General features: G+C 44.9%; 1 protein-coding gene across 1 annotated transcript in view; it reads left to right on the plus strand.

Moving 5' to 3' along the window:
- The window catches only part of ADGRB1 (adhesion G protein-coupled receptor B1), a 202,776-nt gene that overhangs the window by 48,981 nt on the left and 131,492 nt on the right, over nucleotides 1–22,303 (plus strand). Inside the window, exons 3-11 of the mRNA XM_062570701.1 lie at nucleotides 267–374; nucleotides 6,607–6,771; nucleotides 8,622–8,794; nucleotides 12,204–12,396; nucleotides 14,456–14,620; nucleotides 18,427–18,528; nucleotides 20,029–20,135; nucleotides 20,869–21,063; nucleotides 22,004–22,072. Of these exons, the coding sequence (XP_062426685.1) occupies nucleotides 267–374; nucleotides 6,607–6,771; nucleotides 8,622–8,794; nucleotides 12,204–12,396; nucleotides 14,456–14,620; nucleotides 18,427–18,528; nucleotides 20,029–20,135; nucleotides 20,869–21,063; nucleotides 22,004–22,072 (1,277 nt within the window). The remainder of the gene's footprint in view (nucleotides 1–266; nucleotides 375–6,606; nucleotides 6,772–8,621; nucleotides 8,795–12,203; nucleotides 12,397–14,455; nucleotides 14,621–18,426; nucleotides 18,529–20,028; nucleotides 20,136–20,868; nucleotides 21,064–22,003; nucleotides 22,073–22,303) is intronic.

Raw genomic sequence — 22,303 nt, forward strand, 5'->3', positions numbered from 1 at the left:
AAATCAGGCAGAGGGATCTGATTCTACATTGTCCCATGCTTCACTGAAGCCAAGGGTTGAACTGCCAGTCAGGCTGATTCTTGCAGCCTGGCTTGGTGCAAAAGCCCCAGGGAAGGCTGGTGGTCAGGGGTGCTGGGTTGGAAGGCAGGTGGTCGTGTGAACCAAAAGTCGTAGGTTGCTGTTGTTTATACAAATGTAACCTTTGTAGTGAAAGATCTTGCAGAGTGAACCAAGGTGTATTTACATGACCCATTACCTTGCCATAGCCAATGGACGCTATAATTCCAGAAGCCAATCGCTGAGGTCCACAGATAACAGAAAGCGAGAGGACACTGACGAACTGCAGCACTACGGGTACCCTGCACCTCAAATAGGTAAGCTCTGACCTATCACAACAGCCTCTGGAGCTGGCACTGTACCTGGTAACTGAATGTCCCAGCTGCGCTGGGCTGACTGCATTGACTTGCTTTGCTGTTTCAATGATGCAGCTAACCAACTCTTTTCCTCCCAGGTTAGCACTGGCTTACCCTGCCAGTAAGTCAGATCCTGAACAAATGATCATCCCCCAGTTCGTTCCCATCCCATTGCACTGATAGGGTTTTGCGTTGTTGCCCTTAGCCAGAGAAGGCAAAAAGAGTAAGACACTATGCCCTAACCAGGCCACGCTTCTCGCAGATTGCTTCTCATCACCCTGCCTACTTCTAAGTCACTGCTTTGTCTGAACTATCTAAACAGCCATGGTTCATTAAGCCAAAGCTGACTTGACTGCGATATAGCCTCTTTGCTGATGTTCATGTCATGCCTTTCCATTGATTGCAGAAGAAGATGTGCAGGGTGTGATGGGAAGAGAGCAGAACACTTTCCTCTGTCACGGGATCTTCAGTGCTGTGCAGGGATTCATGTTTGATAAGCTCTGCAGCAAGACCTTCCTGCAATGGGAGGGGAATAAGATTTAGTAGCATCAGAGAGTGTGCTCTGGGAAGGCAGCAATGAACTGGACCTGAACATATGCCAAGACCAATCTGGGGAGGTTTTGTGCTCTTTCTTTACTGCTGCCTTTCATGGTGGGAGCTCAACACATCATGGTCTTAGGTAAATCAAGCTGCAGGTTAAAACAGTTGTCCAGCAGCTTTGCAAACAGGCTGTGCTCTGGAAAGGCTTCAGAAGGGTGATTCAAAGAGTCAGAGCTTTGGCACAGATTATAAGGGAGAGGGGTTCATATTCTAGCATAAATTAGCTGTGCTCCATCAGAACCAGCAGGACTCTGCTGGTTTTTAGCAGCAAACAGCATTACAAGGCAGCACTGTGGCACGGGGCTCTGGCTCGGGAGGGATCCGTCGATGGGTGGGGTTGTGGCTTTCACCAGGCAGTAGGGGATCATCTGAATTTCCTTCCTTCCCTTCACCGACTCTGGCCAAGGAGAGAATGAACAGGCTAGAGCTGCTGGTGCAGGGCATGACAGAGCTCTATTTCATGAACCCTATGGAGCCTTGTCTTGTAGAGGTGGACATAGACCTTGGGTGGGAGCAGCACTGCTGCGTGTGCCAGCACTGATCGCTGGCAAAGAGCTGCAGTGCGGGGCTGGTGTTTGCACTGTTGCAACCTAGTGAAGCGTGGCTTGCTCTCTGAGAGCCTATGTGTCCAAAAGAGTGAAAGAAAAGGCAGGTCTCGTGATGTCCCCCATTACTGTTGCTGTGCCTGGTCTCAGGTGCTTTCCTAGTGCTCCAGCCTATAGCCCAGCCATTTCATTTATGGCTTGATTTTTCCTCCTGCCGTGCAGCTGGATTCTGCATCTGTGTTCAGCAACATCTCTGTTAACTCCCTGCTGTCATAGTTCCTGCTGTACTGTAGCTGACTTGGGTCATGTTATCCCTGAGTGCAGTGTGGGCTGTGAGACACTCCTGTGAAGAAGCACATTGTCCTGCTACAAGTTGCTGTGCTTCTGCCACTATCCTAGGAGCAGTAACTGCAGGCAGGTTGTTAAGGAAAGCCAGACAGAGGAGATGTAGAGTTAAGAATGGGCAGAGGGTACAGCCCAGAGATGGATTCAGAGGGAATCTCTACCTGAGCACACTGATACAAAACCCAAGCCTTCCCATGGTACAAATCAACACAGCTTGTAGGGTCTATGCCATTTCACATCCACTCAGAACTTGAAAAAATATGAAATATAAAAAATGCCAGCTGCAGGGGACCAGGGTGAGGAGATCACCCTACCCAGCTGAAGGCCAGTGCCTGCTCCTGCCAGGCGTTTGCAGCGCTGGTGTGCAGGTCCTGTTGGCCTGTGAGCTCTGGCGCAGTTGTACTCTCAGCTGTGATGCCGCTGGCTGGCAGCGTGTCCCCCCACCTCGCTCTAGGCAATAGTACAAGAGTGAGATCCAGCCCAGCAGGTCCCTGGCACTGACGCTCCCAGCTCAGCCCACACGCTGCTTCCAGGAGGCCTTTGCCACAGGCAGGATGTGAATGAAGAAGAGGCAGCACGTGGTGAAATGTCAGATTGACAAAAAGTGCAAAAAAAAGGGGGGGCTTCTGGCAGAAGGATGACAGCAATGTGTCACTCCATTAATGCTGAGAGAGGAAGTGTCACTGAGAAGCTGCAAGCACTGATGAGGACCCTGCAGCCAGCTGAGTTTTTTGTAAGGTCGGATCAGTTACTGTCAGGGCTGGCCAGGTGCTGGAAAGGATCCTGGATTGCACTGCTACTTCCCAGTGGAGTGATGCCCAGTGTGTCTCCTCCTGCAGCCCCTGCCATGCCTGCTATAGCTGCAGATGTGCTCCTGGGCTCCAGAAGAAGTGCTACGGATGGCCCTGTGGGAGCAGGAGACTTGGCTGTGCAGCCCTGAAAAGGGCCACGTTCCCACTCAAAGTGAGAAGGTCTTCTCCCTGCTAACTCCTTCCAGATGCTAGCTGGCACCTTGCTGATCTCCACGCTAGCCTAAAGCACCACAGAACACATCAAAGGGTGATGTGCTTCAGAGGCATGTCTCAGGCAACAGTCATGACGGAGGGCAGTGTAAGGCCCCTCACGTCCTCTCGAGGGTGAAGCCTATATGATGGCTTTGCATCTCTTCCAGATTGGTTGTATGGCAAGGACTTGTGTGCTGAGCTATGTCAGAGGGCTGTCAGGGTGGATGAGTATGGGAGATTCTTGCCCTTATACTGATAAGCAAACCTGAGAGCGATTCCTGTGATAAATCATCAGAAGGCACTGCAACCAGCATTTTGCCTCAGCTGCGATCTGGTCCACAAGCATGCAGAAATTCTGCTCATGCACATTTTTGGAAACGGATGATATTCTACTTCTTTTAGGTGGAGAAAAAAACAGCTTGTAGGCTTGATGCCAAGAGGTTCTGCCAGCCTCTCAGGACTAGATCTGGCATGGTTTGAAGCATAGTTGAATTTCTTCTGTGAGTGTTGAGACTTGACTGGACAAATGCCCCAATTGACTCAGATAAATTACTTAGTTTGAAACTATACCATACCAGAAGAAATAACCAATACTTAATAAATAAACTACATTCTAGATTTAAAAACTGGAGAGGGGTCCAATGATAATTGAGGAGATTTGCCTTTATTGGTACTGTGAAAAGGCAAAGGTCAAAAAATAAAGAAGGGGAAAAAAGACAGAAGAGGTGGAATTTGGGTCAAAGTGACCATTCATTCATCTAATGACAGAGTAGTTTTTACCTGGAGATGGAACTTGCAAAACCACAGCCAAGCCTGAGTGGAGTGGTGGTAGGATGTCTAATTTTCTAAGCCATGAGTCACCGATGGAAGAAACCACTACATCTCTGCAGGCTTCCTCTGTCCCCTCACTGGCCTATCAGAAATACTTCTAGGTAAGACTGGCAGCCTTTAATTAGGCGCTAAAAATAAAAAAAGCAGGATGGCATGTGAGACAATGAAACTAGGGCAGTACTGCCACAATGGGACTAGAGACCAGCTGAAAAATGCCAGCCTTCTGCCACTGAGGGGTGTGGTGCTGCTGAGTGGGGCAGCGGGGAGGTTGCTGCAAGGCTGATGGAGGAGTCTGGGCTTGGCTCTCTAAGCAGCACAAAGGTGATGTCTGTGTGGGGTCTAGGCAGGGTAGGTCGCTGGGAAGGCTGGGCTCTGTGGGCCGAAGAGGGATCTTCTGGAGTCTGGGCCATCCTAGATGGCACCTGCTGAAATGATGGTACCAAAAAATGTAACTTGCCAGTGGTGAACTCTGATTGTCAGAAGACTGTCTATCTAGCATAGCCAGCTGAGTACCAGCATTTATTGGAAAGGATGTCTAATTACCATAGAAATCCAATACTTGGGAAACAGGGTACGGGAGAGATGTTTCCTTGAAGCCTCAAGGCCTCAAAACATGCACTGTCTCCTGTAGGTCCCAGAGAAAGACCAGTGTTCCATAACATTTGCCTAACTGGAGCCAGTCGTGTGCATTAATCTGATGCAGAATGAAGCAGTATCAAACAACTTTGGCTTAATGAACATAATCAGTTGTGCCCGGTGTCCATCCTCCTAAACAGGCAGTGAGGGAGGCAGGCAGCATGCAGACTGCAAGGGGAATGCATTTTGCTTGTCCCTTAATCTTGTTAGTGTAAAGCCATAACGTGAAAGGAAGAGCTCGTGATGATGTGTGCAACAGCATAGATGAGATGGGGAAAGACTCATCCTTACCTCCATCTCTTACTGGGTCCAGCCATATTCTGTCAGTTGGAACAGCAGTTAGGTAAAAGATAAATGAGAGAATTAAAGCCTGGTCTGTCTTACACCAAGGACAGATCTTCCTCTAAGCTTTTGTCCTTTAACAGGTCTGCACATACTGTTTGCTCTGATGTGTTGTTCCACCTGCTCCCTACTAGCAGGATTATTTTTTAGCTATCAATTCTCTGAATGGCTGGAGCCATCCAAAGCAGATTTTCTGAAAACCACAATGTATACCAGATAATGTAGATATCAGTACTCAAAATCCTGATGGGCAGATAAGTGAATTGGAGCTATAATTGGTTGATTTACCATGAATTCTTGAAATCTGGAATAACCTTTGACTGCACACTGAGCAAAATCATTGAGACATTAGTAAATAAATACACTACCTTGAGAGGGAAGTCAGATTTGCACAGCTTTAGATCACCTTGGATGGTAACACAGCTGATAACTTCAGTATTACCGCGCAGTTTGGTAGTCCCTGGTATCTACAGTCCCCATCATGACTCATGTATTGACACTGATCTTCACACAGTTGATCTCTAGCACTTACTGCCCTAAAAGCAGACAAGATCTCAAGTAGTAACAGCCCAAAATCAGGTTTCTCTCACACTCTGTGTTGCACCTGATCAGTTCAATGTGGGATCCACTGTCCAGCTTTATGTGGGGAATTTGGTCATGGTAGGGGGCACAAATCCACATGCTGGGTGCAGCTCAGGCTGTGCCACATTATAGCCCTTTAAGTCATGCTTACCAACTCCAGCCAGTGCTGTGGTCCTTCTTACTTGGCCAGCCACCAAGATCTGCCAGACACATCTTGTTATGCTGCCGCATGATGCTGTCTGATGCTTTGAAGAACTTGTCACTAGAAGGATATACCCCTATATTATACGACCTCAGAGATGTGTTGTGTCATATGCCTGTGTACTATACATAACAAATATTATGTTCTATGTTTATCATGTGTAATTATTAACAATACATTGAAAAACTGAAAACTCAAACAATATAGAACTTAATTAAATGAAATGGAGTGGAATGGAAAACTTTTGTTTTCACATCATAGGGTGAGAAAGACATTTTCTCGGGGTAGACTACTGTCTTGAAAACTCTTGGAAAACTCTGCCCCTTTCCTGCCTCTATCATACTTTTTGGTGACTTTTCTTGAGGCTATGGCCTAAGTGAAGCACCACTGTTAGGACTATGTGCTTGCAGGGATATTAATGGTAGAAGGAGTGAGTCTCTTTCTCTCCTTTCCATCCTCACCTCATGGTTGATGGGATACTTTTACTGTCCTTTCCAATACTGTCCCATCAAGGAATGTACCATATCTGGGGACAGTCAACATTGTTCTGTATTGTGTGCTATCAAGCAGCTGTTCTACACAAAGATAAGATGATAAGAGAAGTCTTGGTGGGATTACTCCAGCCAGCGTCCTTCTTAGGCACCGTCACCTTATATTTTGTTTCTTCTTCTGCTACCAGTCTGAACTGGGGAGACAGGAGTTGAATCTTTATCAGTTTTCCATTTATAGATATGTTTATTCTCCTCATCTAATCATCATCCCAGAATGGGATATATATAACCCAGCTCACATGGTGCTGCAGTGGCTAAATGATTGTCAAGGGTGGAACCTGTCCCGTCCAGTGTGCTGATGTTTCTACAATTACTTTCCCCCTTTTCTGTGTTAAATCTCTAAGAAATATTTTGTAAAAAACATTTCAGACCATTTCCAACCTTTATGTTTTTTTTCACAAATGCCTTTGCACCCTTGTTGTCACACCAGATGTAGGACACACTGCATAGTTTCACAGATTGCCAGTGGCTGGTGAAATATAAATTGGAAATTGCTGCCCCAGAGTCCAGGGACCATTGATACCATATCCTCACCTTCTGCTCCAACCCCAACAGGTGATCCTGCAGCAGAGGAGTGGTCCCCATGGAGCGTGTGTTCAACTACCTGCGGGGAGGGCTGGCAGACCAGGACGAGGTTCTGCGTATCGTCTTCCTACAGCACTCAGTGCAGCGGCCCTCTCCGGGAGCAGAGGCAGTGCAACAACTCTGCCGTGTGCCCAGGTGGGCTGAGTGCTCCATCCATGAATGGGCAGAAGGGGAAGGGAGGCAGAGTACATGGATTATTGACTACCCATCATATCTTCTCACACCTACAGTAAAGGCTGTAATATATCAAATCAGGTTTTCAGCCCTGGTAATGAGTTCAGTACACTTTGTAGCCTAATCCCTCCCTAATTCCTTGACCTAAATCACAAGCAGCTATAGGCAGAAAGGACGAAGATGAGATGAGGGTTTGTTGTTTGTTCACCAGGTTGTGGTACTCACTCTTGCCAGCTAACTTATTCTCCTTGTGCTCTAAAGGCCTGCAAGTGCATACATAGTAGGTGATTGGAAGCAGACTCCCCCTCCCTTCTCTTTTTTCCATAAAGCCTCATAAGCCCTTGACAGATCAAGTGGACTGTGGTCCTGCATGCTCTCGACAATTCCATATTTTTTTAAATGAAATGGACACACATGAATCTGGAAGGATTATGCCCTTATGGGGAGTTTCCAAGCATGGGGCAGACTGGGAAAAACAAACAGCAGATGACACCTTGGACCTTCAGTTTCTCAGACAGTTGCAACGCATACCATTGCAAAGTCCACATGAAAAATCTTGTTCTGCTAGTTTGTTTAAGAAATGAGCCAACCAACCCTTATCACTGCTTTCATATTCCTTCTTCCACAATTTTTATGAACAAACATAATTTGGGGGACTTGGGCATTATTTTGAAGAACTGCGATATTAAATCAGGTGTATTATTCACAAATCCAGACCGTCGATATCATTGTTCAAAACTAATGTCAAAAACAACAGTCTAGTTCCCTCCTCTTCTCTGCACTTTTTCCTCTAATTATCTCTTGTCAGATGAGGTATATGAGGATAGATATAAAATGATAGATTTGAAGCCCACTTCCTCAGGTTGGTGGATCAACCACTGATGACTTCTTTGTCCACCTGTGATGTGTACCTGTTATTACCAACATAAGATTCTTAGAAAGGTAGAGTTTTCCTAAGGGCTAGGAAATTCCCATCTCTCTATCTCCTTTTTTTTTTTTTTTTTTTTTTTGTTATTATTATCATTATTTTCTGAAGCATGACAGATTTTGTGTAAACTTCTGCAGCTAAAGTTGGAAGTAGTGAAGTCTCTCAAGAGAGATCAATACATTCCTGTAACATTTGGCCTCTAGAAACTATGATCACTAAGCTTCCATAAATAACTTGGCCAGATTATATTAGATTAGGTTGGATAAAATTAGATTAATATAGGTTAGAAGGCTTTGGATGTCTAATTCTTGGAATTACAAGTGATGACCAGAACAGTTCTGGTGCATGTTGCATGTCCACTTTATTATTTTGGGTCTCCCCAAGTTTGCCCCTATGATGTCACTGCTGTATAATAGTAATTAGGAGAAACATTACACATTTTCTGAGAGCTTGAAAAGTTGTAGTCTTTGAAGAGTCAATGATAAAAAATGATGAGAAGAGAATAAAGCAAGAAGTGAAAAAATGATGGTGATAGTACTCTCCATAGGACTTTTTGCTCCTCTCGAGCTAGTTGCTTCTTTTGTTCAAAAAATGCCTCTCCCTAGGCTCAAAAATCAGAAGAATTAGGGTTAATGAAAAGTGCATTAAGATTTATTTCATGTATGCTGGAAAGTGAGAGACACTTGGTGCCTGTACCAAATCATAAAAAATTACATGATGTTCCTGTTGCACATTGCAGGCTGGGTTGTTCTTGGCCTTCCTTCACTAGTTTCTCACATGCTACTCATTCTGGGTGGGAAAATGTTGCGCTCTGTGGGCTCACTCATTGGGTCTTCAGACCTCCTTTGGAAAATGAGACTTACTTCTTCTGCTTTGATTTCAGTGCATGGCACCTGGGACGAATGGTCACCATGGAGTCTGTGCTCTTCCACATGCGGGAGAGGATACAGGGATCGGACTCGCACATGCAAGCCTCCTCAGTTTGGTGGGAACCCCTGCGAAGGCCCAGAAAAACAAACAAAGTTCTGCAACATTGCACTTTGCCCAGGTAAGGCAGTTAGAGATGCGGAGCGTTCCCTCTAGCAGGTCTCCCGAACCAGAGAAGACCATTGTGTTTGTCACTGAGCACTTTGTCCCGCTGTCCAGCTGTGCTGAATGAGCACACAGATTACACTGTCCCAAAGAGGATCCTCCAGCATAAGGAAGGAACATCTTGGAGGAGCGGTCTAGAGGAACCTTCTGGGTGCTGGCATCATATGAGGTTCAGATTTTCCCTCTATAGTAATTTCCTGAGGACACACTACATGGGATAGACTTAGGCTGGCTCAGCTGTCACTACTATTTGCATCTACTATCTACTACTATTTATCATCTTACATTTCTTATTTATGATGTCCAGTGGATGGTTTGAAGCTGTTTTTCCCATCTGGGTTTGCTGTTGTTCTGGAATTAATAATTTTGCTTTCTAGCATTACATGTGCCTTGATTTTGCTATATATGCAAGTTTTCTGGGCACTTGATCCTACCATGGACAGTGGCATAGACAGAGGGGGTTTTGAGAGCCTTTCCTACCATATTTTTAATGCTTTGAGGAACTTTTTTCCTACCCCTAGGTTTCACTGCCAAACGCTCCTCCTCAAGTTTTACTTTGAAACCTCAGAGGAAATGGCTTTTACCCACTGGAAATCCAATTGCACTCCTGTAGCTTCCTTCTCCAAAACAGATGGGCCTTGAGTTTATCACAAAGCCCCCATTATTTTCACTCAGAGATCAGAATGTCCTGGTGGACGTGAGCTGAATATGAGGGATATCCCCAACACTCCTCTCTTTTCCCAGGATAATACCAAGTGATATTTTTCAAGTTTCGTGAGAACCATCATGAAAAATTATTATGTCCCCAGAGGAGGAGGACTGTGGGAGTGATGAAGAACTTTGTGAAAATATTTGTGAGAAGACTCTTGGCATTTTCTGTCTAGTTTTCACCCAAAATGACTAGTCTTGGATTTCTGTCCACAGTACAAAGGATTCTGCTCAGAGTAAGAACATCCCAGATACCAAATTGGCTCTGTCATAAAAAGATAAATAGAAAAAGTCAGCGCTGGCATTGCTTGGGCAATAAAGCATATACTGAGTTAACATTGATCCATAATTAATTTAAATACAAATAAATATGTGGATACACTGTAGTAAATGAAACAGCAGTGGAAAAGAGACACAGCCCGACTGAAAGACTTCAGCTCTAATTAACGCCACAAAAGCAATCAGTGGCTTTGCCGTGCCAAATCAGTGTGGCACTGGGGGACTCACTGAAGCACAGCAATGGACAGTGCTCGGTGCTTGATGCACTAGACAGTCATATTGCCTGTTACTGGCCTGCTCTGTGGATTTATTAACACAACTGATAACAATGCTCTACTGCAGGGACAATGGAGCTCTTGTTCTCCTGGGGCAGCAGATATCATGGACTAAGTCCTAAGTCCTTCAGAGAGAGGGAGAAAGGGAAGACATTGACAGTGTCTAAGTAGACCACATAAACCAGCTTGCAAAGAACTTTTTGATAGACTCAAACTCCAGCGTGACAACAGCACTGAGCAGTTTTGACTGCTGCTGCTGTGATGGAGCACTCTTGGCGTCTCGCCCATGAGACCGCGTTATGTCAGCGCCTGTGGATGCAGACGCAGCTTGGCCATCTTCGTTTCTCCATTTTCTAAACGTCTTTGAAATTATAGCCCATGAATATATAAGCTCTCATCTTCAAAAAATTACCCATTCCCTCTTCCCTAGTGAATGAACAATTTATGGATCTGGCTCCATTTTATTTTCCCATCTCCAAAAGCTCATAATTGTGATAGGCTTCGAACTCACCACTGCCACTACAGCACGTAGGGCTTTGGTGAATGCAGCCTTTATGGTAAATGCAACATTTACTTTGGTAAATGCAACTCCACCTTTTTCATGTATGCAAACACACTTGATGAGCAGGCACTTTCAGTTTATGGGAACTGGCGGTTCATCCTTCAGTCAAAAAAGCCACACTAATTTATATTTGATAAGATCTACTCTGTGGGCTTTTGGATCAGTTCCAGAGAAGAGTTACCCCTGCTCAGTCACCACCTCTTGCAGTTTGCCTCCTTGGGACTGATATGCATTGGTGTGACATCTTGAATTTACACATGATGAAAGCTTCAAATTTGGATTGTTAAAAACAGGCACCTTTTGGAAAAACTTTTATGCTTGTCTTATTTTCAGATCTTCTCAGCTCATATGCACTCCCCTGAGTTAACAGTTGCTCATTTGGATATTTTGGCATTTTCTTACATGCTTAAAAACAAAAAAGCCACCCAACTGCATTAGAGACTATTTGGGGCTGTTTGAGGCATTACAAATTAAACAAGGGATCAGGTCACATATATTTTTTTTTCCTAGAGTGGTAAACAAAGTCAAAGGAAATAATCTAGAATCTATAAAAATATAATTTAAGCTAGGATTCAGACATTTTAGGGATTCAGTTGGGTTTTTTTTTTTTTTTTTTTGAGCGAGAACTAACAGTGAAAGTTAGACAGACCGTGATGACCACTGCTAATGAGAAAAAGTGTTCCAGAATAGTGAACTGGGTGAGCTGTCTGTTGATCAGGGTCCAATTAGGGTGTAACTGCTACCCTTGGAAATGTTATACACTATATCAGGCTAATAAGATGTATCCATGTTTCCTCCTGTCCTTATCATAATTTCTCTTTTCCCTTCCTCCCCTATTTAATTATCCGAGCTGTTTCTGCGTTGAGACGTATCAAGCCTGTCAGTGTTAATTCAGACATGAGAAGAGTACATTGACCACACACACTCCACTCATGGTCTCCTGTTAGATCATACCTATGCTCCGAGTATTTCCTGGCTGCCAACTTGAATTCCATTGAATAACTTTGTGATTCCAGTTTGTATGTGTGCATTAATGATTGCCTCTGAAACAGAATTTTGGATTCGAGGAAGTTCCCTTCTTTCCAGGCCCATTCACTACTTTGGACGAGTCATGATGAAAAATGTTCCCCCAAAAGTGCTGATAGCCCAAAAGGGGAATTTCAAGGGAATGTATGGATTCCTTCAAAACTTTCAATGCAAACATGTTCCATGCTCTCTATTTTGATGTTATATCTACCATATGAATAGTTTTGACTTTTATGTTGGAATATATAATATTAATAATTTCAATTTTATGATACTATGTAGAGTATGAACATAAAAAATGTTTTGGTACTTGCGTCCTGCCAGGCCATAAAATATGAGTCAGAGGTTTCTGCGGGTCCTGAGAAATTGCCATTGCCACACTTGTCTGAACTTTTCCCCGATGGCCGTCTCCATCCCTCATGCTCTGCAACTCCAGCTTGACCCCACCTTTTGGCCCCCTGTTTGCACAGGCAGGAGACTTTTGTACATGCCTCTCTCCAGTGAGAGCGATTTTCACATTCAGTTTTGTTATCTCTCTTTGGGCCACTCAGTGGACGGCAACTGGAATGAGTGGTCGAGCTGGAGCTCATGCTCTGCCTCCTGCTCCAATGGCACCCAGCAGCGGACGAGGGAGTGCAACGGACCCTCCTACGGTGGAGCAGAGTGCCAGGGACACTGGGTGGAGACCAGGGACTGTTTCCTACGACAATGTCCAGGTCAGTGGCCAATGCCTTAATCTTTTTCTTGGGTCATCCTTTGCTGCAGTTCCAGGTAGGCTTTTGTAAAATCAGTATTTTCTTGGGGAAGCATAGGTCAGTTTTCATCACTAATGCAGTGATAAGGAGGTTATGGATCATACCAATGGGCCATGTGAGCCACAATCCATAGTGATCAACTGCCTCAGGAGACCCTGGAGAGGCGAGTGACTGTCTCCGAGGAAAGTGTCTTTCTAACCTCAGTTTCCAGTTTTCAGCATGTGCTCAAAAAAACAAACAAGCAAATAAAAATCTTTCCATGACTCTGTAGTGCTTCTACTTTCCTCTTTTTTTCCCCTTTTTGTTAGTTCTCTTCTCTTCATTACCAGTTGACCACTCCTTGTTATAGCTGAAGCAAACAGAGCAGCCACTACTATTTTATCATGGCTTTGACTCTTGTCCATGACAAGGCCTAGCTCAGGGTAGCCTTGATTCATGACTAAGACTTGACATTTACTTTACTCATTGAGTGATGTCTCAAAATGAAGAAAAACTTTCTCCCCAGTCCTTCTGCCCAAGCTGTTGTAGCCAGCGCCTCATACTCAGAATAATCACTTTGTGTTTGTATTGGTGTGTGTGGGCTCCAGGAGAGCCATTTCAGGCAGGAAAGGAGACAAAAACAGGAACAGATGTCTCAGCATACCTAACACCAGAAGTCTGCATTTCTCAGGCTGATGCCAGCACTCCAGAGTTAGAGGTGCAATTTGCCACTGTCTCAAGGAGGACTATTGCAAAGGGCTTGAATGGGTCTGCAGGTATGGAAAATATTTCCACCTGAAACCAATGCTTGAACCTCCAGAACACTTCAAGCTTGATCAGCGACCAATTCTTCTTGCTATGCTTCTCCTGGCCCTTTTCTTGTCTCTCTCTGGGTGTTCCATCACTGCTAGCCTGTGTAGGACTGAGAGGAGTGTGCCCTTGAGATGGAGAGGGCCCTTCTCCCCATTCTCAGAGAGCGGAGTTGCCCAGAAAGACTTCAGTTCTTCCAGGCACTGCACATACACATACACATCAGGTGATTCTCCACCCTTTCTGCGGGAGTTATTAGATGCAGGATGACTTGTTAATTCCTAATTAAAACGCAAACAGGAATCAGGAGGTCCTTGCTCTAGTTCTGTCACTGAGTTGCTGGTTTTAATCTGCGATGCCGGAGAGGAGAATGTTTCCCTACCTTGCAGGCTTGTTGTGAGGACTAATTAACATTTTAACAGTGTTTTGATAAATGCCATTGTTAATATATATAAAAAAGGAAGTATTTCCACTGAATCTGCAGAGATGCTTGGAGAAGATACAATGAAATGAGACAGCCTCTAAGCCCAGGGCTCTTGCAAAACCTCTGTTCAAAGCACATGAAGCAATGATGCAATAGAAACAGATGAAGGGACATTCATTTGATGTTTCTTCATAGTTTCTCCCCTGAGGGCTCTCCTGGTCCCTTTAGACTTCTGGGCCTGAAGTATGACTCTCTGGGAAGCTCTGTTTTCACACACTCTTTGGGCATCCCAGCCAAACTCAAATTCCAAACTTTGTCTGGTAGATGTGGCTGCCAGGTAATTTAAATCTCCATCTACCCTGAAAGTGTTCATGAGCAGAGTCCCAAATCTGGGATTCTTTCCCAAGCCCTCCAGATTTTCCTTGGTTTCCCCAAGGAAAGAGATGGGGTTGTCTGTGAGGGTGAATAGGCTGCTGAGGAGAAACACAGGAGTAGTCTTCAACTATATACATGCTCCAGGTGACCCTGCTGAGCAGGGAGGTTGGACTAGATGATCTCCAGAGGTCCCTTCCAGCCTTACTGATTCTATGATTCTAGGATTCTGTTAAAGGGCTAGTACAAAGGCAAAGAGGACACACTGACTCATGTCTATCAAGGATCAGACAAGGAATCAAGGCAGGAAACTTTCCTTCACACCAAGCCGTGCTCACACCATATGTTCCAGGTTTACCTTGGGAACTTGCTTTCCTCTGCTGCAGATGATGATGGGATGTGACAGACTGTTTCTCTCCTTTTTTTCATTTCCAGTGGATGGGAAATGGCAGGCCTGGGGAGTGTGGGGAAGCTGCACCACCACATGTGGAGGTGGGACTCAGAGACGTGACCGCGTGTGCTATGGGCCCTTCTTTGGTGGAGCGACTTGCCAGGGGCCCAAGGAAGAGTATAAACAGTGCAATGACAGGAGGTGTCCTGGTAAGTGTCCCATGCCTTTCATAATGTTGCACTGGGGAGACAGCGGTTTTTGGAAAGAGTTGCTGAGTACGTGTGTCAGAGAACTTCATGAGTGCAATACAGTTTGGCTGCAATTTAGTTTAATGCTGCCCATAACACAGGCACAAGACACATCAAGACTCTTAGCTAATTCTTGCCAAAGATGGTGTAAAAGATCCAGCTGATTTCACTGAATGTTTGATAAACCCCATCGGTGTAGATATGGTGCTTTTCACTGTTGTAGAGCCATAAGAGGAAAAGAAACAGAGATACACTATTTGACAGAGACAAAAAAATATCACAGTTCTCAATCCATGAAGCACTTTACTGCGAATGGTGTAGAAGTTTCCCACACTTTACCTGGCCTCTGGGAAACGTGCATGCCCCTGGCAGTATAAAACAAGACAGACATGTCTACATCTGTCAGATCCTTACCTTGTCTTACCCTTCCTCTCCAGATACAGCAGTGTTAGCAGCATCCATCTCAGAAAAAAGAGTGCACAAGTCTGAATAGAGGACAAGGGCTGAGGAAATCTTGTGTTTTAATGTGAAAAATAGGTAGAAGAAAATACAAGTGAGAATCTAGTATAAAGAGGCTAGAAAAAAAGATCTTTGCACCATTTTTATTTTCTTTTCTCAGTCACATATAGAACGCCTTCTGGTAAAATTGCTGGGGGGGGGAAATCAGCAGCCTATGTGATGTTGGCAGTCAGACTGCATTGATCCTAATGGGCCCTGATTTTTGACCTGGAGGTTAATTAATTGTCAGAAGAGCTCACTGAGCAATGAGAGAGATTCTCATGGAGACATCCTGGCAGTCCTAGCGAAGAGTAGGTGTCTTCGTAAAAGACATGCTGTAGCTCAACGCAGAGTCGGTGGGTTTGGAGCCGACGTTTCTGGGAGAGGCTCTGCAGTGCTCAGGATAGCTGCGTGGCAGAGTCCTTTACGAATTTCAGAATGCAAAGATAAAAGACCAAATGCTTCAGCACGGAAGTTTCACCCAATTTAACTAGAAGAGAAACCTGATAAAGAGGCTGTGAGAAAGCGTATTCACTTTTTGCAGCTATGTTCTCATAAAAGACATCACCTCTTCTTACAAGCTGTGCCTCTCAATTAGTAGTGGCATGTGAGAGTCTCTTCTAACTCAGCCACAAAGCTTTCCCTTGCCATAGAAAATCTTAGCACCGGGTCATCTGGTGGTGTCTACACAGTGATGCAGATTTAGTTCAGCTTCAGTTTGTGCCAGCTGGGGCCCTGGCAGAACAAGCCCAATCTTTTCTTCTGTTTCTATAGGGGCTTATGTCTGCGCAGCACTCGAAAGGAAAGGGTATGTCTCGGGGACTGAGCCATGCTAGGGTTTAAAACCAGAGGGGTCTCACCACGGTTGTTAATGTGCAGAGGAGGGAAAGGCGGGGAATCGTCAGAGGCTAAAAATAAACTGACTCAATTTTTTCTCAAGAAAGTATCAAGTGCTGGCAGGATTTGATTTGAACAGAAGAATTGAGCTTAATTGGGTTAGTTATTAAAATCTCCCAGTGCAAATAGGTTACTCTTGTAAAAAAAGATTTTGCTATGAAGCAACATCAGAAAAAAAAAAGGAAAGAAAGAAAGAGAGAAAGGGAGGGAGGGGAGAGGTGAAATAGCTTTCTCTTGGTCTGGGAATTACTTCTTCTCTTACCGGCAAGACAATGCCAGGCAATCACTGTATTTCTAAAGAGCATCTCTAATCCACAGCATCCCTCAGTGGTCCCCAGGGAGACTGCAGGGGTAGAGAAACAGGGAAGAAAGAGGAACAGGTCAGATGGGAACTCCCTCTCCGTCTCTGCTTTTTTGACGTGCAGTGACTGCTCCACTGCTTTGCAATTGAGGATGCCAGAAGCTTCCTACCTCATGCCCCAGACCCTCCTGTGAACCACAATTTGGTCTAGAGAATACGTGATAGTGTCCAAAGTGCTGGACTAGTAATCATGAGTTTTGCATTCAGCTCTCTGCCACAGGCTTTCTAGGTGTCCACTGACCAGTCACAACTGGGCAACTTAATCTCTCTGTTCTGCAGCTCCTTGCCAAAAGCTCAGAAATAAAACTGTCACTTTTCTGCCCATATTCTGCCTTATCTACAGAGCTCACAAGCTATTGGCATCAGGATTATTTCTGCATGTGTGCAGAACACAGCAGGGATCCTGCTTGCCCTCGAGGATTTCATTACGATAGCGATTACTTAAAAGGGAATTTTAAAATGGGGGAGGGAGCATCTGTTTCCAAGCAGGCACTAGGACTTGTTCATTATCGGTGTCTGTTGGATGGGCCAGGGAGGAATCTGTCTTTGAAATAAAGCTGAGGTGGATTCACATAGGCCTGGAGCTGGACCCAGAGAGGTGCAGGCAACTTGTTGGGTCCTGTACGAGTCCTTCAAAGCAGCAGGACTTACCATCCACAGGAATTTGAGTTTGAGCCTTCTACAAAGCCAGGTTGGAGCTCTGAGTAGCTCCAGAGCAGCAGTGGGGCATGTACTTCCCTGGAGATTTGCTCATGATGTAGGTCCTGAGCTGGTCACTGTCTTTCTGTCAACACATACATTGTGCAGTTCTCTGTGGAAGGTCACCTTCAGGGTCATTTCTGTCCAGCAGCTCACCTGGAGGAAGTTGCAGCACATGTACACTTTCCCCACAACCTTGGCATATCCGTAGTGGCACCACTGGGCCCTGGCATGGTCAGTGCTGTCCTGCACGAGAAGGAAGCTCAACAACCAGCTGCCCAGCTCCGCGGTTGTTTGGCTTTGACTTTGCAGCTGCCATTCCCGGCCAGTCGCAGGCATGCACTCAGCTTCCTGTTTATTAGTAGCTTTACACGCACAATAAATAAAAGCCATAATTGAAAATCATTAAATATAATTTTTCTCCTCCCCACCCTCAGGAGTGATGAATAGCTTTAATACACTACTCATGGTCTCCTCCATTTTATGGGCTGCAAGTAATGAGTTTCTCAGCAGAAACCCCTTCTTCTGTGGCGGATGCCCTCCTCTCACAGGTGGAAGCAGCTGAAAGACATCTCCTTCCAAAGGGCTTTTTCTGTAACATCTGTGAACACTTTTTGCACATTTCTGCAGTCTGCGGGGCTCTGCAGTAGCGTTTAGAAATGAGCTGCAGATGCAAATCCAGCCTGCTGGTACTCAGATCTTCTTCTTGCATCCTTACATAAGATGGTAACAGACAAAGGGCCTGCAGGAACTCCATCTGAGGGACGCATTCGTCTTGGTTTTTAGCTCCACTTACTGCTCTTTCCTTCATTCTTACTCCAACCTATTTATGAAGAGCCACATTTTAGAAATAGCCAACCCTATATCTGCGTGGTGACCCTGAGGGATAGACCAGGAGTAGGGTCTGCAGCCTTACTGTTCGCCTGCAAAAAGTGGCCATCTTCCCATTAACCAACAGAGATATCTCTTCAGCAATAACAGCTTTTTTTCCAAAGAGCTGCGGCAAGGCAAGGCAGACACTTGCCCAGGTTGTTACATGTGTATTAGCTAGCTAATCCTTCACATGGCCTGCAGCCCAGTTTTCAGAGAGCAGAGGTAACTCCAGAGAGGTTAACGAGCTTTGTTAGGAGTCGGGTGCCAAGGCAATTGTGGAACCAGGAATTACCTCCAGACGTCCTGGCTTGCTTCACAGTGCTTTTTCCTCTAGATCAATCTCCTGTTTTCCCCATGGGTTTCTCTTTTCTCCTCTTCTGTTTTCCTAACCATGCCCTGAGGAGGAGCTTTTACCAATGGAGTTTTTCCTTCCCTGCAGAGCCCCATGAAATCTGCGATGAGGAAAATTTTGCCTCTGTGATGTGGAAAGAGACGCCTGCTGGGGATGCTGCAGCTGTCCGGTGCCCTCGCAATGCCACAGGTAAGGATGATTGCATGTGCCGCCCCAAGAGCTGGCCATCCCTCAGAGCATCCATCACCTCCTCGATGAGGAGAATCTGGTTATGGTATGAGAGGATGAGCAATGGGACTTCCCTGGGCTCAGGGCTGAATGAAATCTCTCTGGGTTTCTGTGATCCCTCACTGTTTAACCACACCTTCTCGCTCCATCCTGGAGAATCTGAAATGGTTTATCATCCAGCTACTATCTAGTCTTGGGATAGCTTCACTTTTAAGGGCTGCTGTGGTATGCCCACCTCATTATCTACAAATAGCTCTGCAGAAGCAGGTAGGGTTATATCATGACTGGTTAACAGAGTCCCCTGGACTTGGATTTTGAGTGTTTTTCTCCATAAAAGAAGCCAACATCCAAAGGTGGGAAATTTGAACTGCATTGTTCGATCACACATAGATGTTTCTCCTTCCTTCTTAGAAACCATACTAGCATCCTAAATATATCTTTAGGTACTCAAGTAGACACTCTGACCGTGGTGATGTGAAGTGATAGTCTCTGGGCAACTAGATATTATCCATAGTGGCTGAGCCATGTGTTCCCTAAGGAGTTGAAAGCGGGGCAAGGGAGAAGGCTCCAGGAGATGTGTTGGTGGTGGATCCTGTCCTTAATTGGATGTTCTTCACTCTCATGCAGGGAATGAAATGGGAGCAGCAGTTCCTCTAATGAACATAAAGGTTTTATTGTGTTTGAGTGAGGCTATAGATACATGCCAACCCTGAAGCTCTCTAACTCACAGCCTGGGTTAGTCAGTGTCATCCTGTTAGCCTAGAGGAAGGGCTGTATCCATAGCAAGGTCACCAAATCATTTAACTGTAGCAGTGGGTTTGTGGAACCAGCAAAGAGAGGCTCTCTGAATGGCAGCATAATTCCTTGGACAAGGTGATCCCTATCCCCTTCCTCCTGTTGATATGTCTGTTCCTGTGTGCTACAAAGACACACAATTACCACTGTAAAACTCACTGTAGACTGAAGCTCAGAAAGAGCCTGGGGGAGGACTGCAGGCAGTTCTCAGAGTTTTTCAGCTGATACAAAAATGGTGCTGTTGGATATTTATTCTTGTTGAGACTGCGTAGGTAGCAGAAGCCACTGTTGCTGCTTTAGCTGCAAGTACCAGACCACGCCGCCTTGGGAAGCCTGTGGGACTTTCTGAGCCTGTTGTATACAAGGGAAGGGAAAAACTTTTGCCTTGATTAGCCAGGTCCAAGTTGCTAGGCTTTGTTTCCATTCTCATTTCCTTTCGTGGTCCTGCCTCTCACTGAGAAAATGCTGGAGAAGGAACTGAAAATAATCTGTCCTACATGCTAGTGCATGTGATTCATGTATTCGTTAGTAGATGCCCCTGCTGCTCTTCGCGCAGGTAGATATGCTTGTGTAGCAACATTGGCCAGTTCTGGGTGGCCTCCATGAAGATGCATGGCTTTTCATCCCACTGTCTCCACTCCCATACTCTTTGCTTTCCTCTTTCAGGGCTGATCCTTCGAAGATGCACTTTAGATGAAGAAGGGATAGCTTACTGGGAGTCTCCAACATATATCAAGTGTGTATCTATTGATTACAGGAACATACAGATGATGGTAAGGAAGACTGACCTCTCAGCTAACAAGATTTTTCAAAATTGCTTGTTATATTGATTGATGTAGTTGGAAAAAAAAAGGAAAGAAAGTAGCAGTTCCATGTGAAAGGGAGAGGGCAGCTCTGCCCTGCTTTGTCTTACTCTGTCTGCTAAGCTTGTGATGTGTGGGCATCCATGGGCAAGGGGTGGTCCCTCATTGAGTATTTTAATGCGATTGTAACACCTTTACTGATAACAATAACATTAAATAAGCCACTTACTTTTTATTAGTCTCAAAAAATTCACCTTGTGATGAATTCTCCCACTTTAGAGTCTCCTGAGCCTTGCCTTAAAATGTTATTGCCTCTATTAGAACTGTCCTTTCCTGTTCAGGACTAGCTACAGTCCCTCCTAAGATAGTTCCAGCTCAGTTCAAAGATAACCTGCTTGGGGGCAAAAATCTGTTATCTGGTCTTGGGTTACAGCAGAATAGCCTCTATGTAGTAGAATAACCTCTTCTGAATCTATACACAACCTTTCTTTGTGTGTATACTGAAAATTCGACTTCTGCTTTGCTACCATTTTATAACTATCACAGGCTCTCAGGCCAGCTGAGATGATTGTCAGATTCATCTAATCTGTGCTTTGAATTATGTGGAAGGTCATAAACTTTCCCCCAGCAATTCCTTCACAGAGCTCATTAACTTGAGTTTTGACTGTCATGAACATTTTTCACGTTTCTTTCTGTTTCTCAGACCAGGGAACATCTTTCCAAAGCTCAGCGTGGGTTGATGGGAGATGGGCTGTCAGAAGTGCTCCAGAACCTCGTGGAAATCTCCCAGGATGGGACCAGCTACAGTGGGGACTTACTGTCTACCATCGACGTACTCAGGAATATGACAGAGATCTTCCGTAGGGCTTATTACAGCCCGACTTCTGGGGATGTGCAGGTGAGCTAAGATGCACTCTGGTGGGCAAATCTAGGTTACACATGTGTGTGTGTGTGTGTGTGTGTGCATGCACAGAGCTCAGGGTCTGACCCTGTCCTTTGGAGTCAATTCAAAGCTGATGAGAACCGAGAGAAATTTCTGCCCGAGTGAAGAGCCTCTGTGTGCTAACAAACTCCCCCTTCAAGGCCATGCTCCCTGGCTTATAAAGTAAGAACTTGAAAACCAAAGTGACTCTGAAGTATTTCAAGCTGATAACACTTATTCAACCTAATAGCACTTACTGGGGAGTCTAATTGACATGAGAGCATTGTTTGGAAAGGATTGCAGTTTAATGATTAGAGGTAAGATGATCCTGTGGTATTAGGTACCTGGATGTTGATGTGGGAAAACGTCTCACTGACTTGTCACGTTAGCAGTTGCATGCAGAGTGGCTACAAGATATACCCCAGGGAGAGGTCATCATAGCCTGACTTGAAACATTAAACTAATCCTACAGGATCTGCAATGGATGGCAGAATTGGAGTAAAAAATCAATGGTTTTGAAATCACTTATGTCCTTCTTTCTTGTTGTGTGCTGTATAGTCACACAAAAATACCACTATGCACAGCCTCAACTTGCTCCATCACTGCTTCTCTTTCTAAGTCACAGAGGAAAAAGGATCATAAGGAGATTTCTCTGGAAATAATGAATATATTATAAAATAGAGTAGGAAGAGACTTACACAAGGCAGGATCACCTGTTCTTAACCAATTTCAGGCAGCTGTGTTTCTAACTGGTTCTTTAAAATTTTCAGTAATGTAGACAACACATATTCTCCATCCAATGCCTTAGAAGCAATAGCAGTCACAGTGAAAACCTCGGATATAAGCCTTATTTTAACCTGCTTTGCTCACCACCAACTTTTTTTTCCTCTCTCTCTGTCTTGTCTCTCTTCTCCAGAACTTTGTCCAGATCATCAGCAACCTGTTATCAGAGGAAAACCGGGACAAATGGGAGGAAGCTCAGCTGGTATGAACACTCAGCAGTTCTCTGAAACAGGGAAGACTTTTAGAGTAGGCTTATACTTTAAGCTAGACCTAGCTCTTCTTGCCCATGATGTCCTGTGGGCAACATGCACTGATGTCAGCCACAGACCAAAGAATACTTCCATCCACACTTATTGTTTCCCTTGGATAACTCCTTATGATGAAAAAGATAGATGACTTGGACATGGTCAACTATAGTCAGCTTCGGAAACAA

This window comes from Rhea pennata, chromosome 2 (genome assembly GCF_028389875.1).
Source record: "Rhea pennata isolate bPtePen1 chromosome 2, bPtePen1.pri, whole genome shotgun sequence".
Classification (NCBI taxonomy): domain Eukaryota; kingdom Metazoa; phylum Chordata; class Aves; order Rheiformes; family Rheidae; genus Rhea; species Rhea pennata.